General features: G+C 44.6%; 1 protein-coding gene across 2 annotated transcripts in view; it reads left to right on the forward strand.

Moving 5' to 3' along the window:
- MCF2 (MCF.2 cell line derived transforming sequence) overlaps positions 1 to 14,389 on the forward strand; it is a 59,792-nt gene extending 45,403 nt beyond the window's left edge. For both annotated transcript variants that reach the window (XM_068411821.1, XM_068411822.1), the window contains 8 exons: positions 3,435 to 3,527; positions 4,495 to 4,573; positions 5,105 to 5,168; positions 5,636 to 5,742; positions 5,824 to 5,936; positions 6,218 to 6,330; positions 7,768 to 7,868; positions 12,464 to 14,389. In XM_068411821.1, the coding sequence (XP_068267922.1) occupies positions 3,435 to 3,527; positions 4,495 to 4,573; positions 5,105 to 5,168; positions 5,636 to 5,742; positions 5,824 to 5,936; positions 6,218 to 6,330; positions 7,768 to 7,868; positions 12,464 to 12,504 (711 nt within the window). In that variant the 3' untranslated portion in view covers positions 12,505 to 14,389. The remainder of the gene's footprint in view (positions 1 to 3,434; positions 3,528 to 4,494; positions 4,574 to 5,104; positions 5,169 to 5,635; positions 5,743 to 5,823; positions 5,937 to 6,217; positions 6,331 to 7,767; positions 7,869 to 12,463) is intronic.
- The last annotated feature ends 580 nt before the right edge of the window (positions 14,390 to 14,969 follow it).

The following is a 14,969-nucleotide window of genomic DNA, read 5'->3' on the forward strand; positions in this document are numbered from 1 at the left end:
ACCCAGAGAGTATTTTTCCTCTAACACAGTGGCTTGTTTTCTGCTATTAAGGGTTGTAATGGCACATATGGAAGTGCCATGCCCATGAAAGGCTGTTGGTCCTAATAAGCTGTGAGGACCCCCATAGCTGAAGCAGCAACTGGGAGAGCCCATGGACTCAGAGTCACATATGTGATGGCATCTGCCAGGGCAACAGTGCTGCGGGCAAGTCCCAGGGATGAGAACATGCCTTCCTCCCTCCCCTAGTCTGCTTTCCAAGAGTGGGGATGAGGGCATGAAACTGGAGAGACCCTTTGCATCATCCCCAGCCCACCTGGGAGGGCAAGGGGGCTCCTCACGCCCCTGGTCCCCAGGGAGGTCCCTTGGGCTGGGGTCTGTCTGATGCACAGCCTGGAGGAGCCTGGCTGCTCCTGAGCCCTGTTTCCCAGCCAGGAGGTTGTGGAGGTAACTCTTCTTCCTCTCTCATTGCCTTTCTTCTTTGGCAGGTTCTAACTGCAGCTAAAAGTACAATTATCAGATGAAGAGAGTAGCCTATGGCAAAGTATGAGGGACATAAACAACTGTCCCAAGCCTATAAAAGCCAGCTGTTATCAATAAAAATCCCAAACTGCTTCTCTAAAAGAGACCTTCTGGCATACTCTGTCTGATGAGCACTTCTAACATCAGCATTTTGTATCAGTACTCTGCCTTGTTGATAAATAAAAACCCAATATGGATATATCTTAGAACAGAAAAAAATGGGCACTTGGAGGCAGAGCCTTCAGGCCCAGGTGCTGCAGGTCCCTGATCTCAGCGGGGTCTGGGGAGGGAGATGCCACGAGTAGTCGGAAAGCCATGTAGTAGTAGATAAGTCTGTTCAGCTCCAGTGCACGTTACAAACTGTGTATTAAAAGCAAATCCCAGGCCATATGTTTAGGTACTTAAATGTTTTTCCCAAACAGCATCATTTTCTTTCTGGAGAGCTTGTTTTCCCTGTAGTACTTGTTTTACCATACGTGCTTTCGAAAGAACTGAAGAGGTGGCGTGGGGAGGAGCAAATCCTGAGCGCAGGAGTCCAGGCAATGTGGCCAGGGATTTCTTTGCCTTGAGAGGGCTCATTTTCCAGTTGTTTGTGTTGCCACACTGAGAGGTTGGGGTTAGAGAATCTGTGGGTGCCGCAGGGTTACATCTGCACACATCCGTTTTCAGAATTTCTGGCCTGAGGGCGAAACCATGTTTCTGGAACTTGGCGTTTGTTTGATTCATGATGGTATCAGGAAATTATTTTTCTTCGCGAGAATGTTTTCTGGGGGCTCAGAATTAAGGCGAGCCGTGTAACTGGACGTCTGTAAAACAAACAAAAGAACCCCTCAGGATAATATTTTGCATACTATGTAAAATATCCAGTGGTAAATACCTGTTGAGCTGAGATTCGGTAACTCAGAGGATGCAGGTTCATAACTCACTGCAATGCCCAGTAAATCAGTCTGCCTTGTACCGCCGCGGAAGGCGATGCAGACGAACACCATCCCAGAGCTTTGCACTAACCCACCTCGGGCTGCACTACAGCGAACCGACAGCTGAGGGACAGTAAATCCTGGCCAGGGGGAGGAAATAGAATTTCAAAATCCACTAATGTGAATGAACAGACCTTAAATATGTCTATTCCTGGCACTTTTCTTTGCATCCTCATAGTAGATCATCTAAAATTTCTAATATCTTGGTGACTGGGCAGTTTTGTAGGAGCCTCCATATAAATTGCCGTGCTAAACAAGATGCACAGAACTGGAAATTGCACTGGATGAGGTGCTCTCCAGGCTGCCCTTTCAATATCTTTCATAAGATTTTTTTTAAGTTTTCTAAGTTTCCATAAAATCAGAATGGAGCCTGATCCAGCTTTCTAAGGCATCCTGGCACTACACTGCACAGGATAAAATTTTTCAAAATGTTCAGCACTATGCTGCAGGTTTTACCTGTTTATTTTTAAACACCAAGGGCTGTGTGTAAAACTGCAAACATGCAAATGGTTGCTGGCTTTGATCACCTTCTTGCAAGCTCAGTCCTATTTGGTGCAGATCTCTAGATGTTTGTCAAACATGACTGTAGAGGGCTGGGATGAGAAGGGACGTGAGGTGAAGAGAGACTGGGAAATACCGACTGCTGTTCAGTGATGGGCCTGTCTGCATCTAGAGGCAAACTCTTTCTCAGAAGTTCAGAAGTGCTCTCCTATTTATGCCAGTGAAGAAATGAGGAAAGCTAATGAACAACTTGCTTCCTATTTCCTGACGTAGTCACTGAAAATGGGTGCCAACGTTTGAAAAAGTAACTAGGAACGTGAAGGTTTGCCCCGGTGACCTGATCTGTAAATCGTCATAGTCTTTCAGACAAAAAGCTCTGAGGATGCACAGATTAACAGAGGAACAGCACTATTAAACAGATGTTCTTTCTAAGGCCTTATTTTTATTTATACTGGACTTATCCAGTCTGTGTGAATAATTTATGATAGATTATACCGTTATTATTAGATCTGTTTCAAAACATCCAAGTGAGATACTTTAGCTATTTTTGACCATCCATTAATCAGCGATGAGTTGCTAGCAAAGTGAGCTACATGTGAGATGGTTTATGCAATGTCTGGTATTAAAGCATTTTTCAGCTTCATGGCATGCTCAGCAGGTGGGTCAGAGGTCTCCTGTTGCTGAAGAGGTTCTTGGTCTTTAATCATGGTTTGAGCTACTCATTCAGGTGGGTCACGTTGCGCAGATCCTGAATTACTTGTGCCTTTGGCATTTCCATCCACCTTATCAAGTGGTTTGTGATAACGGGTACATAGTTACAGCAGCATTCAGCCACATCTAGCTTGGAGTCTGCATTCTTCCTGAAAGCCAGGTTTATGGCAGCCCAGGCTGCATATCCAAAAATTAACCATTCTTTTGGAAACCCTGGAATGATGTCTCAGCTACAGGGATGGTCAGGGACCAAAAGACATTGAACTGAAACTCCTAAAGGAGCTAAGGGCTTCTGGGTTTTAAAGATCACTGGAAGAATGAAACATAGAATTCAGCAAGTAAATAAAGAATAATATGGCAGAAATAATGTATGTAGAAAAATAACATGCCATGCATTTATAAAGCTTCATAAGCCTCCTCTGAGAAATTTCATACAGAAGGAGGTACGAGATGACTCTTCAGTTAGTTCCGCTGATTCCCAAATTAAAAGTCCCCTTAGGTCCATTGATTGGTTTCGGAAAGCTTTTACAAATACAGCAAGCTGGCAGAAAGTCAGAGGGGGATAAGTCAGATAATGACTTTCAGTTGCTACTGAAATTAAAGTTGATGAAATGTGTTAAATGGGTGAAACCAGGTTTGTTTAGCATGCTGCAAAATGTCTGGATTCATAGGGAAGAGGGAAAGAGTTGTAGTATGTTTAAATTTTTGGTTCTTTTGGATTTGCAGATGAATGCAGTTGGAATAACTGAGAATGTGAAAGGAGATCATCGGAAATTTGAGATCTGGTATAGTGGGCGAGAAGAGGTCTATGTCGTACAGGTTTGTAGCTTCAAAAATCTGGATATTTGTACATCCTCATAACAGTGTTAAGGAAATGTGTCCCATTGATCTTTACGGGATTATCAGACATTTAACTTGCATTTCTTCTCCCTCTTTGCCCATGTCAGCGTTCACAGAGCTGTCCCAGTGGCTGGTCCCTGATGTCCAGTCCAGAACTGTAGAAGCCATCTTAAAGTGGAGACAGAATTGCTCCTTGGAAATAGAGCCTTTTATTCCAGATGAAACCTCAAATAGACCAATAGTTTTACTGTACTTAATAGTTTATGTGAATTGAGCTGGGAAATGGGCCTTATGCTTTAATGGAGATGGGCCATATGTGCTCCTCTACTGTTAGATGTCAGAACTGCTCCCAGAGCAAAGGCTTAGCCTCCGTGGTGCTATTTCCAGTAGTCTTTCAACTCATCTACAGAGCAGTAGCCCGATTGACCTTTCTTCCTGTTTTTTTTTTGTTCCTTTTGTAGCATTTTGAATAGAAATTTATGATGGTGAAATGTTTGCCTAACAGGGTGTTCACAGGAAAACTCATTGTGAAAATATGGTTGATTGATGTTTTTTTTAATTAATTGTCTGCCCAGCTTTTTTTCTTCGTGTTACAACACGCTAGCCAACTTGAATTCATAAAGCAGATGTATGTAGCCAAGTATACATATATTCAAAAGGCAGATTTGGCCCTTTAGGTGTTTTGTAAAAGAGGTAAGATGCATGCATACGCATGCTTTTGCCTGCACACTGTGCGTTGTAATGATAGCTCCACAATTCCCACTGTGTTCTGCCTGGGTGTAGTGGGGATCATCAGTTTTAAAAGATCAAGAGTGTTTAAAATTTAGTAGTGGCTTTGGATAAAAGGGGATTTCAGATGATGACAGCATGGAAAGGTAAGATTTTATTCGTACATTGTATTGGATGATTCTTAATTCAAAATTCAGACAATTTTCTCGTCTTCCAGGCCCAAACAGTAGATCTGAAGATGGCATGGTTGAATGAAATACGAAAAATTTTGTTCAAGCAGCAGGAGCTTATAAAAGGTACATTTGACCAATTTCTCTGTGACATTCACTCTGCAGCAGGACCTTTCCTATTTTCATGTTGCTAATCTTCAAATCCACTGATTTCTCACCAGAGAATTGATTTTCAGAAGAAGCCTAGTAGCAAAATACTGGAGTGAGGTCTTGCATTACAGGGAAATTACATAACTTAGAGCAGTAAAGGCCAGGTGCTTATGTGAAAATGAATTACCAAAGTACATTTTTTTTGGTCTTTACCTTGGGGAGTATTTCACATTTGTTATCATAGGCTTAATTCAACACGATACATAGCAGATGCCTAGTTTTAAGCATATTATAGTCTTCAGTGGCATGCTCATGATTGGATTTGTGCCACATACCATCTTAATCATAACTAAGTCCCTGCTTTGCAAGAGTCCCTGGTTTGCTCTGGTTTGCTCTAAACAGAAACCATTAGGGTTGTACAAAAGGCCTAACTCTAAAAATAATGCTTCAAGTGTGATGGTTGCTAATAAAAAATGGATTTTAAGCTGGTGTTTGACCTTCCCGCAGTGGAGAAGCAGCAGCCCGGCTCATGCACGGACCAGCTCCCGCTCTCCTCCCAGCTGAGTGATGGGTGAGTGCCAGGAGCCGGACCCGGGGCTCGCTCCGGTACCTCCCATCACTGGGCACCCAGTGCCTCCTGGCCGTATCCCGGCTCTGTGCTGTCCCCCCCGCCCCATTTCTGTCGGAGACCCCTGGGTAGGAGGGGTGTGCTGCCGTTCATCCTTTGGTGGCAGCGGTCTGGGGACCCTCGAGCACTCTCCTGGCAGCACAGCCTGAGCTGTGGCTCCTCTGCAAATGGAGACATAGAGTAAAGACAATGATCAAATTCAGGGGAAGAGATACTGTAGCAACTTTATTTCCCTTCCCAAAAAATTAAAACCAGGCACTGAAGTCCTTAACCTTTATATTAACACACATTAAGAAGTGCTGTTATTATTTCTGACCCTGTTTTACAAAACCTTGTGGAATTTGCATTCATTTGTAAAGTAAGACTAAGATTGATTTCTTTTTTTTTTTTTTTTTTTAATAATCATTCAGAAAGCAGCAGAGAGCCTCCATAAGCTCAGAAGAGAACGACTCGGAGCGCACCAGCCCGGTGATGCTGGACGGTGGGCTCCTGTCCCCCCAGAACAAGCCCCACAGAAGTACGGACCCTTCCCCTTCCTTCAGGACACGCTTTGCGGGTGCTGGAGTAGCCCCAACCTGAGCTGCACACTGTCTTGCAGGCTGGCCGGGAATGTCACAGTCCCTGGAAATCTGCGAGGGGCTGGAGGAGTGGTCGGGTAACCAGTACCTCTCCAACTGCTCGGACACTGAGGAGGAGGACGGGAACCAGCTGGTTAGTACAGAGATGCCATAGTCCCAAAGCTCAGGGTGCTGCTGGTTTTGGTCGTCTCGCTTTGTTTTGCTTCACTGGATAATGGATGTATCTTGTCCTTGTCTCACGAATTTTCCATATCTCAATTTTGGGGAATCAGAAGATGTCTCAGCCAGTTTCTTGAAATTATTTTAATTAAGGTAGCTGACAGGGCTCTGCCACGTTCCCTGCGGCAGTCAGAAGTAACAGCTGCATGATATGAAATGTAGCTAAATAAGATAATTTTTTTCTTACTACCACAGTCTCCAGGAAAATATAAAGCCCTCGCAGACTGCAAGAGGAGAGGATCAGAGGACCTGCTGGTGAAAAACGGGGATGAAATTCAGCTCTTGCATGAAGATGGTGAGGGACAGTGGTAGGTATTTTAGGATTAATTTGCCTTATCTCTCAAAGCCTGCAAGGCGGTCCCGTGCAACCTCGCTTGCCTGGTGATACACTCGTTGCAGCTTCTGGTTAAGTTTTAGACTATTCCAGAAAGCTGGAGAATTCATTCCCTTGCCAAGACTAGAGGCTATATGCACTGGCTTGGTGTGGGAAAACATGTCAGGACTTCCCTTGCCATGGGTGTTTGGGCAAGCTGTGTTTTACCAACACCTTCACAGCCCCTCTCGCCATGCTCATCCCGCTTCAGACGATGCTTCAAGCGAGAGCTCTCTGCCCAGCCCAGCTCAGCTGCTGGCTTTGTTCCTGTCAATAGCAATATTGAGTAACTGTGAGACATCTTCCTCCCTCAAACAGCCGTACGAGTGTTAACTGGTTAATGGCTGCGGACCGTCTTTCTGTTGTATTTAAAGCTGTGGCTCGCAAGATAATACTTCACAGCTGGTTCGTTCCTTATGGCTGGGATCATTGCCTGGGAAATCACTGTACCCAGCCTCCTGCCTGTTGAACCATTAGCCTCGTCGTCTCGAAGGGCAAAGTGCCCTCTTCTGATTTTTGCAGCAATTTGGGGGAGATTTCTGGCTGTCTTTCCTTTCCAGGATGATTTCTGACTAGCTCTCATCAACCAGCCAGGGGTCTCAGCAGGAGAGGGCGCAGCACGCTGAAGCCTTGTTCAGGATATGGGAAGGGTGATATTAGCAGGAACCTGAATCAGATTTGTGCAGGCACTAGCCCCTAAATGCACAGACACAAATGCTCCATGGAGGATTCCTGGCTGACATCTACAGCCCTTGCATTTCAAGGGAAATTCAGTTTGTCGTTAACAAAAGCAAGACGTAAAGCATCTTGGTTTCGCTGAACGCTCACCACCTCTCACGGCGGTTTTGGCCAGTGCCAGGCAAAGATTTCTCACACCAAACTTTTTTGTTAGAGCAGACTTCACTGCGTGAGTGAGACGGAGAAATGTCATTTATGAGCACGAGTATTTCCAGCTGCCTACATCTTGGCTTGAAATTACTTATAGTACCCTGACTGAATTCATCGTACCAGTCTAGCTTAGTAGCAGAGGATTGAGGAAAGAATTGCCCTTGGCTCCGTCAGTAGTCAGTGGAGGGAAACCGGCACCTCTGGCGATGCAGGTCTCAGGCAGGATAACTCTGCTCTGGAGAGTCCTGTTCCTCTCCATTGACTAGAGAGGGGCCCAAGGCAGCTGTGCTCCCAATATAGGTTTTTTAATTAGGTTCTTAAGTTTAGATGGGAAGAATACTTTAAATGCATGCCCAGCTCCTGTTAAAATGCTCGCCTGGTTTGAACAAATTGTTTGTTTCATCAGCAGTTGTGTAGAGTGCTCCTATATCAAACCGCTGGTGGGTTGGTTTGTTGCTTTTACTAATACCGTTGTCGTTCAAAGGTTGGTGAAAAACCTAAACAGAAGAAAAGAAGGCTGGATTCCTGTCCACAGCCTGCAGATAGTAGTCGGTGACTGCAGATTTCGGAATGCCAAAGTCGCAGGTATCATGTAGTACGCCTGGCAGAAATATCTTGTAACTCCGGTCAGGTCTTTTAAGCCATTTGCATTACACTTGATGTACTAAATCTGGCTGCATATGCCTCTGCAGGAAAAAAAAAAAGCAAGCAGCTACTCCAAAAAGCCTGCAAAAGTAGTAAATTGAGCTTTTTTGTTTGTTTGTTATCACCTTAAGACGTTTCTGTGACTTTAGGCACTAGTAAATTAAAACCAAGCATTTAAAAATGTAGATTTCTTTGCAAGAGCACTGGGTAGAAGATCGGGGGAGAAGAGACAGAGTCTGATCAGGGATTGCTGTGACTGTTTTGCCTACTCGCTGCAGTAGCTCAAACCCCGTGTGAACAGGAGGTACCTAGGCAAAATCTCCTCCTGCTGCAAAAGACGTCGTGGCCTGACCCCCAGCTCTCTCAAGGCAATCCTTCATTTCTGCAGCCTCACTCTTGCCCTCCTTGCTGCCTGCTTGTTAATCCATCCTTAGAATAAAGTTTATAAACAGGTTACCAGGTTTCAGCAGAAGGCTTCTAGTCTCAAAAATCATATTTCTCATTTTCTAGCTGTAAATGTAGATAGAAATAGATAGGGAAGCATAACAGATGACACAAGAAAATGCCTTAAGAGCAGCCTGTCGCCCTTGCCGTGCATGCAGCATCACCGCTCCATGTGTTGCCTCATCACCATGCTGTCCATTGGAAACGGGAGACCAGGGTTTGTGATGGGAGAAGCTCAGGAAACCCACATAGATTTAGTCCATTAAAAAAAAAGAATACACCAGTTATGGCCATATGAGACAAATTTTTTGAGTGGATTTACTTTTAAATACTTCCTTTTTGTCAAAATCTATTGTTCTGATGAACACAAAGGAAGCATTCTGAAAGGCTTAAAATTCCAGTCAGCTCTTGATGGTTTTCCAGTATATTTCACTCAAATCCTTCCTATACAGGCAGGTATTTTTTTAATCCATTGTGTTGCAGGGCAGTCAAATTTCACTGGTTGGACGTTTTCTGACTTTACATACGGGGTAGCTCATAGTGGGCTAGCAGCCCAGCTGAGAGGGTTCTCCTTGGTGTGCTCCCACCCTGGAGCACCATGTGTGGTCTTCTCAGCAAGCCTGGTTATCACATCTTGATGAGTTCTGGACCACAGCCTGTGCAGGAGGTTTCTCCAGCCTTAAATGCATCCTGAAAATAGGGTGCTGGCAAACTTTGAGCACCGGTTTGCTTTGTCAGTGGTCACATCCCCCAAAGCCTAGAGACTTGCAGCTCCAGGCTGGTTTACAAAGTCGCTGAGTACAAACCAAGGAGAATTTCCCAAGGTGAAACCACAGAAAGCTCCTCCTGTGCAAGTCTCACACCACTGCCCAGGTGCTCTGCAGTCGTGTTGCCAGGGTCTAGTCGCAGCACTGAGGCTCTGTTTTCCCTGTTCAGGTCAACTCTGTTCTCTCTCGCTGTTGCTGATCGTGTATGCAGTCTCTAGGCATGGTTCTAATTTTACACGCACTCCAGGCAACATTGTAGGATGATGTAGGATGTTTCCTTGCCATTTCCTAGAGCTATTCCTAGAGCTTTTCAGTGACGTGTCCCTATAGCCATAATATACTTGCACTCTGAAAACTGATTTTCAGACTGTACCTTTGCACTTTGCAATTCCCTTTCCTCTGTGGACCGGTCGTTTTATACTGTGAGTGACTTTGTTGCACTGATTGCTCTGACACGGTCTGGATTGGGCTCTTTTCTGCTTCTTCAGAAGATGGAGCTCTTGCTCCAATATAGCAGAGGCAGACTTAGGCAGCCAAACTTGTAGAGCAAAGTAGGGGCAGGAGGGAGCATCGTAACCCTAATGTATTATTAGCTGCCTGTGCTGAAATGCTGGTTTGCATGTGGGCAGCGTGAACTTGATTAACAAGTTGTGGGGTCCCCGAGAGCTAGAGCGAGCTGAAGTCGCTCCAGAGCTGGGGGAGAGGCAGTCCTGGCCCTTTTGTGTCAGGTAGTGCCTCTGTTATTGCTCAGCTCCAGGTCCCCACAATAAATAAAAATATATCTTCAATCACAGAATTCCACAACCAGAATTCATAAAAATCTGGGATTTGGGATTTTTTTTCCAGTGCAAAACCTTCAGCTGGATAGATGAAATGGTTCCCTTGCCTTAACGTTTTTTGCTAGATTTACACCGTGGCCACAACAAAACCCTCCCACCACAGGATGGCTGATACCTGCACACTTACAAGCTGTTCCTTTCCCCTCCTGCTGATTATTCTAGTGTTGGGCCAGTGCAAAAATAATGAAGTTACAGGGAACTTTTTGCTGCCATTTGAAGTTCTCAGATATATATTTGGTCAATGCCCCGCTCCCCCACCATTGCCAGCTTGGCAAATGCACTGTCCTGCACCAGCCTGCCAAGGGACAGCCTGGGTGGAAGGCAGAACTTGCAACCTCCAAACGAATACACAGATTGTTTTTTTCCCTTCCCTCACATGGTTGCATAGGTAATTTTCCTTATAGTTGAGTGGTTACTGTTGGCAATGCCATATAACTGTTGATAAAACAAGTGGTTTTGTCCAAATCTTCTTTTGCAAAGGTGTGTGTGGGGGAAACCTTGTTAACTTTTTATAAGTCTTGGCCAGGATATAAGCCAGGAGGCTTTTTGGGAGGAAGATGACTGGTTTAGAAGTCATTTTGAAAACCAGTGTTCCCTCTGGTGTGCTTCTAGCTATAACATCTGAGATTAGTCCTTGCTGCTTTCTTCTGAATAGATTTATTCTGTCTCCTATGTAAATCCATGGTGGATTTTTTTATGTGTGTGCCATAGAAATAGTTTCGTATCACAGGTGATAACACGCAGATCTCAAAATGGAAAAGGTTTGGAAAGAACTCTGCTCAGAACAAGCAATATTCAGAAAATAGCTACTACTGAGCTTTACCCCTGTGTTGCTAGTTTAAGCTGCCTTGCTAAAGCTGTCAGGCATTGCCTGGTCAACTGGTGACTTTTATAAGCATTAACGAGGAGATGCAAGATTATCTCTTAATTTCCCACGTGCAAGACGCACATCTGGGGAAGGTGAGGGCTGCAGCAGTACAATCCCGGCTCCTCTTCCACAGCGGGGCAGGAGACAAAACATTTCTGCGAGTCCCCTGGTTGCTAATGTGCCAAAGATCACGATTTACAGCCCTGACAGTGTCTGTGTCAGTGAAGGAAAAGGCGTCTCGCCTCTCAGCTGCGCTGCAGCACCCTCTTCGTGGCAAACAGAGAGCGGGGACGGCAGAAGTGAGGTCCTTGCTGTAACCCAAAGCAGATGCATGACTTGTTCTCACTGCTCTCAGCAGCGATAAACAGATGCAAGCAAAAGGATACATGTTGTTCGCTCCTGAATTTTCACATCAGAGCAAGAGGCCAAAGCATTTTCAGCTTTTTTTCACCTGACCTTTAAAAGCTGGGCAGAGAGCAGGGCGAGTTTCCAGTTTCCCCTCGCTGCGTGGAGGTTGCATGACACCGATTTCTTTTAGAGGGAGCATGAAATAGAGAAGCCTGAGTACAAGAGTGATTCAAATGGAAAATGAGAGCAGTGATAAATGCCTTTAGTTGTTAGATTATATATATAAAAGGAATATTGCTACAACTTTCAAGTTCTTTTAAACAGCAAAAATGTTGCACACAGAATTTGACTTGAGCCCAAAGGCAAGGAGCGTTCGGAGCAGGCACAGAAGGATGCTCTGTGCCAGGGCAGGCGCCCGCACCTGCTCGGCTTAAGGAGGACGCAGGCTCCTGTTCTACATGCCAGGCCCTCTCCTGCTTCGTTTTAACACCCCACTTGCCAAATTCTCTCTTCCAAGCCTTATGGGGATCCCCTGTGCGTGCTTTTCATGCAATAAAGCTGAGCAAAGGTTTCCTCCGCTGGTAGTGCCCGAAGGACCGAGCTTGCATGTCCTCTGCTCCTGCTGGTCAGGGCGGTGGGATTTTCCTCTCGACTGTGGGGTGCTTGAGGCAACCCTTTATGGGGCTCCCTAGGCCACGTGGCTTGAATTTGCCCGATAAGAGTATCGTACGTGACTGAGCTCTTGCAGACTGGCGTAAGCATGTTAGCTGAAACGCGCGGGTTTGGCCAAGCTCTATTTAAAATGCCACTTGTAGTTTTGCAGCTGCAGCACAGCTGTTTGCACTATTACTCATGCACTTTATCGTATTTATGCAGGTCCATTAAAGGTAATGTTGATTTTGGCTTTTTGGCCTTTGAAATGTAAACCAGGGTCTCCTTGTACAACCTACGATGCCAGCCAGCTTCACAGAACAGCTCTTTTGTAACGCTGTAGAAAACCATTTTGAGCCTGACAAAATAAGGAGCCAAGAGAAGGTATCAGCTGGCTGCGCAGTGATAATCAGGTGATAGATGATGGAAATGAGTCCAACCCCGTGGTCCTGCCTTAGACAAGACTCTCACTGAAGCTGGTGGGAGTTCAGCTTTTAGGGAGAACTGCAGGAGTGCACTTATTTTTTATGTTATACAAATGTTACGTGATTACAGGGAACAATGTCTTTCTTGGAATGAGATGCTTTAATATTAACATCATTCTTCATTGCTTTGTAGATGCTGCCCTGTGTAACACGAGAAAGTTTAGTTCACCTTGAATTAAGGGTGAACTAGTAGCATCCTATTTTCGATGCTCTTTGGAAGCTTTCAACTAAGTGTTACAGAGAAATAGCACAGTAGTTGGAGTTGTCCTGTACTATTCATCACATTCACAGACCTCCACAGCTTCATCTGCACTGAACAGGACTGGGGTCCTAAGCAGCTTCTCATTGTCATAAAGGAAGCCATTCTCTGCTCTTTTTTTTTCTCCTGTGGAAAGTACAGTATTTTATTCATTTTACCTGCTGTTTTTCCATGACATCCATCACGTTTCATCAGAGAAGTACACTACAGTTTCCTGACACTTTGTTTAGATGCTTGAAATTTCCTCTACAGGTTGAAGGCTTTACCTACTTATTAGCTGACAACTGTTGAAGTTGCAAATAAAAGAGTTAAGGGTCGGTAAACCAAAAAAAAAAAGAAAAACCAAACAAAGAAGCTGTTGTCCTGCTTAATTGATTTTCTGAATGGATTTTTCTTAAACATCTACTTCAGCTCTGTGAATGTAATGTTCTGTAAGAGCATCATCTGGCTGACTCACATGCGAAGATGCAATAACGCTAAAGATCCTCTTTTTGCACTTAGGGTCTGACTCCAGCCCGTTGCAGTCAGTCCCGTTGATTTCAGTGAGGTTTGGATCAGGTCAAACTGACAACTCAGGGTTGTCGCCAATCACTTAGGGTCCCAAAGTGTCCCAAGGCTGAAACCTGTATCTAGCAAGTGTTGAAGTTTACATTAAATGTATGTACTTTTGGAACACGTGCCATAAATCAGAGTTAAATGTCCATGTTTGCACTAAGGATGTTCTTGTGATAAGACTGTACTTTTCAGCATCTTTAATAATAACGTATCTTGAATTTTTGAGAAAGAAAGAAGAATATTGAACACTTATAATTTAATTTTGTGTTTCTTTGTCTAGTTTTGCTTTTGTAGAACACAGGTACAGGTGGTTTGACTTTTAAGCAGATGTGTGCCGAGAGCATCTGACTGTGTTGAGACCAGGGTTAGTCGTATGCATGCGGTAGTGAATTTGCTCTGTCCCGTCAAAATGAAACGTTTTATATCATGGACTAAAGGAGGACCTTTATGAACTGACTTTGATTTGTGAACTGTGGATTCTTAGACACAGGCCCAAGTTGTTAAGTTAAAACATACTGGGGTTTTTTTTTTTTTGGGTGACCTTTTTTGTATGGAGGAGTTGTTGAACTACTTGATGGCTGTGGTTGCCTGGGGAGTTCCCCACCACGCTGGCATGCAGCAGTGGGCATTTCTCCACTTCACGTGGCCAGTATTGTGAGTAACCCCCGTATGCCCTCAAACATGTGACCTGAACTGAGCAACACTGCAAGACCTAGAAAGATCTCAGTGTTCTTCAGCCACTGGCTATCATAGCAGAGAGGTTTTAAGTCGCTGAAAGTTATTTCCATCTACTTTAAAATTGGTCACAATGCACTTGCTAGGTGGAAAAGTAAGAGTCTCTTAAGTTATTGTCAGGGCTGTTTATAGTGGTAACAATTCTTGTGGTAACAGTACGCATTTTGAGGTACAACTGTAAATATTTGTCTCAAACATAGCACACATTGCATATTAAATGGTTTTAATCTTTTTTGTCTTCCATAGTTTTAAATCTAAGCTTTTATTAATTTATGAGGTTGATAAGTTCTGCAAATCTGAATGTACAGTCTGAGATTTTTAACATTTGAAACTTTGCACACGATGTGGTATGTTACCTTAAGTATGCTGTTGAACTAGGCTCTTCATGTATAATTATAAATTGCAGTAGAGAATTTTCTCTGACTGCAAGTTTAAATGAACTATATTGTATATGTACCTGTAAAAAATGTGTTAAATCTATATTTAAAGATTAAAAACTTGTTAAATAAATTCATATGAGGATATGCAATTCTGTCCAAAGACACCTCTGCTATAATTCTAGAGAAAAAAAAAAAAAGATTCTCACAGTGTTGGTTTTGTTTAATTTCTGTGGATCAAATATACCCTTCTCACATGCATTTTGATTTTAAAATAAGCAATGGCAGATGATCCGATTAGCTTCTTCCTGGATGTAGTGGCAATGAAATTGGGAGAGGCACCTTAGCGCTCACACTGACGTCTGAAACAGCAGCTATTGAAATCCTACCCTGGCTCAGGGTATCTCCATCACCAGCCTCCCCTGTCTCCCAGCACTGGGCAGTGCTGCCAGGAGGGACCTCCGGGCTGGGGGCCGTGGGGCCGTGCTCATGGGTGGGTGCTCGTGGCTTGGGTGCATGGGGGCCATGCGGGCATCAACAGCCCTTGTGCAGGTGGTCTTGGGGGCACATCTCACGGGGTGGGAGGGAGGAGACACCTGGCAGAGGGGCCCTGCCCCTGGGGCTGTGCCGTGGTCCCGTGCGTGGTACCTGCAGCGTGGTGAAGCCTGTGCAGGCTCTGCCCGCGCCAGGCATCACAGGGTGCAGGTCCCCAA

The sequence above is a fragment of the Nyctibius grandis genome, chromosome 13 (assembly GCF_013368605.1).
Source record: "Nyctibius grandis isolate bNycGra1 chromosome 13, bNycGra1.pri, whole genome shotgun sequence".
NCBI classification, from domain to species: domain Eukaryota; kingdom Metazoa; phylum Chordata; class Aves; order Nyctibiiformes; family Nyctibiidae; genus Nyctibius; species Nyctibius grandis.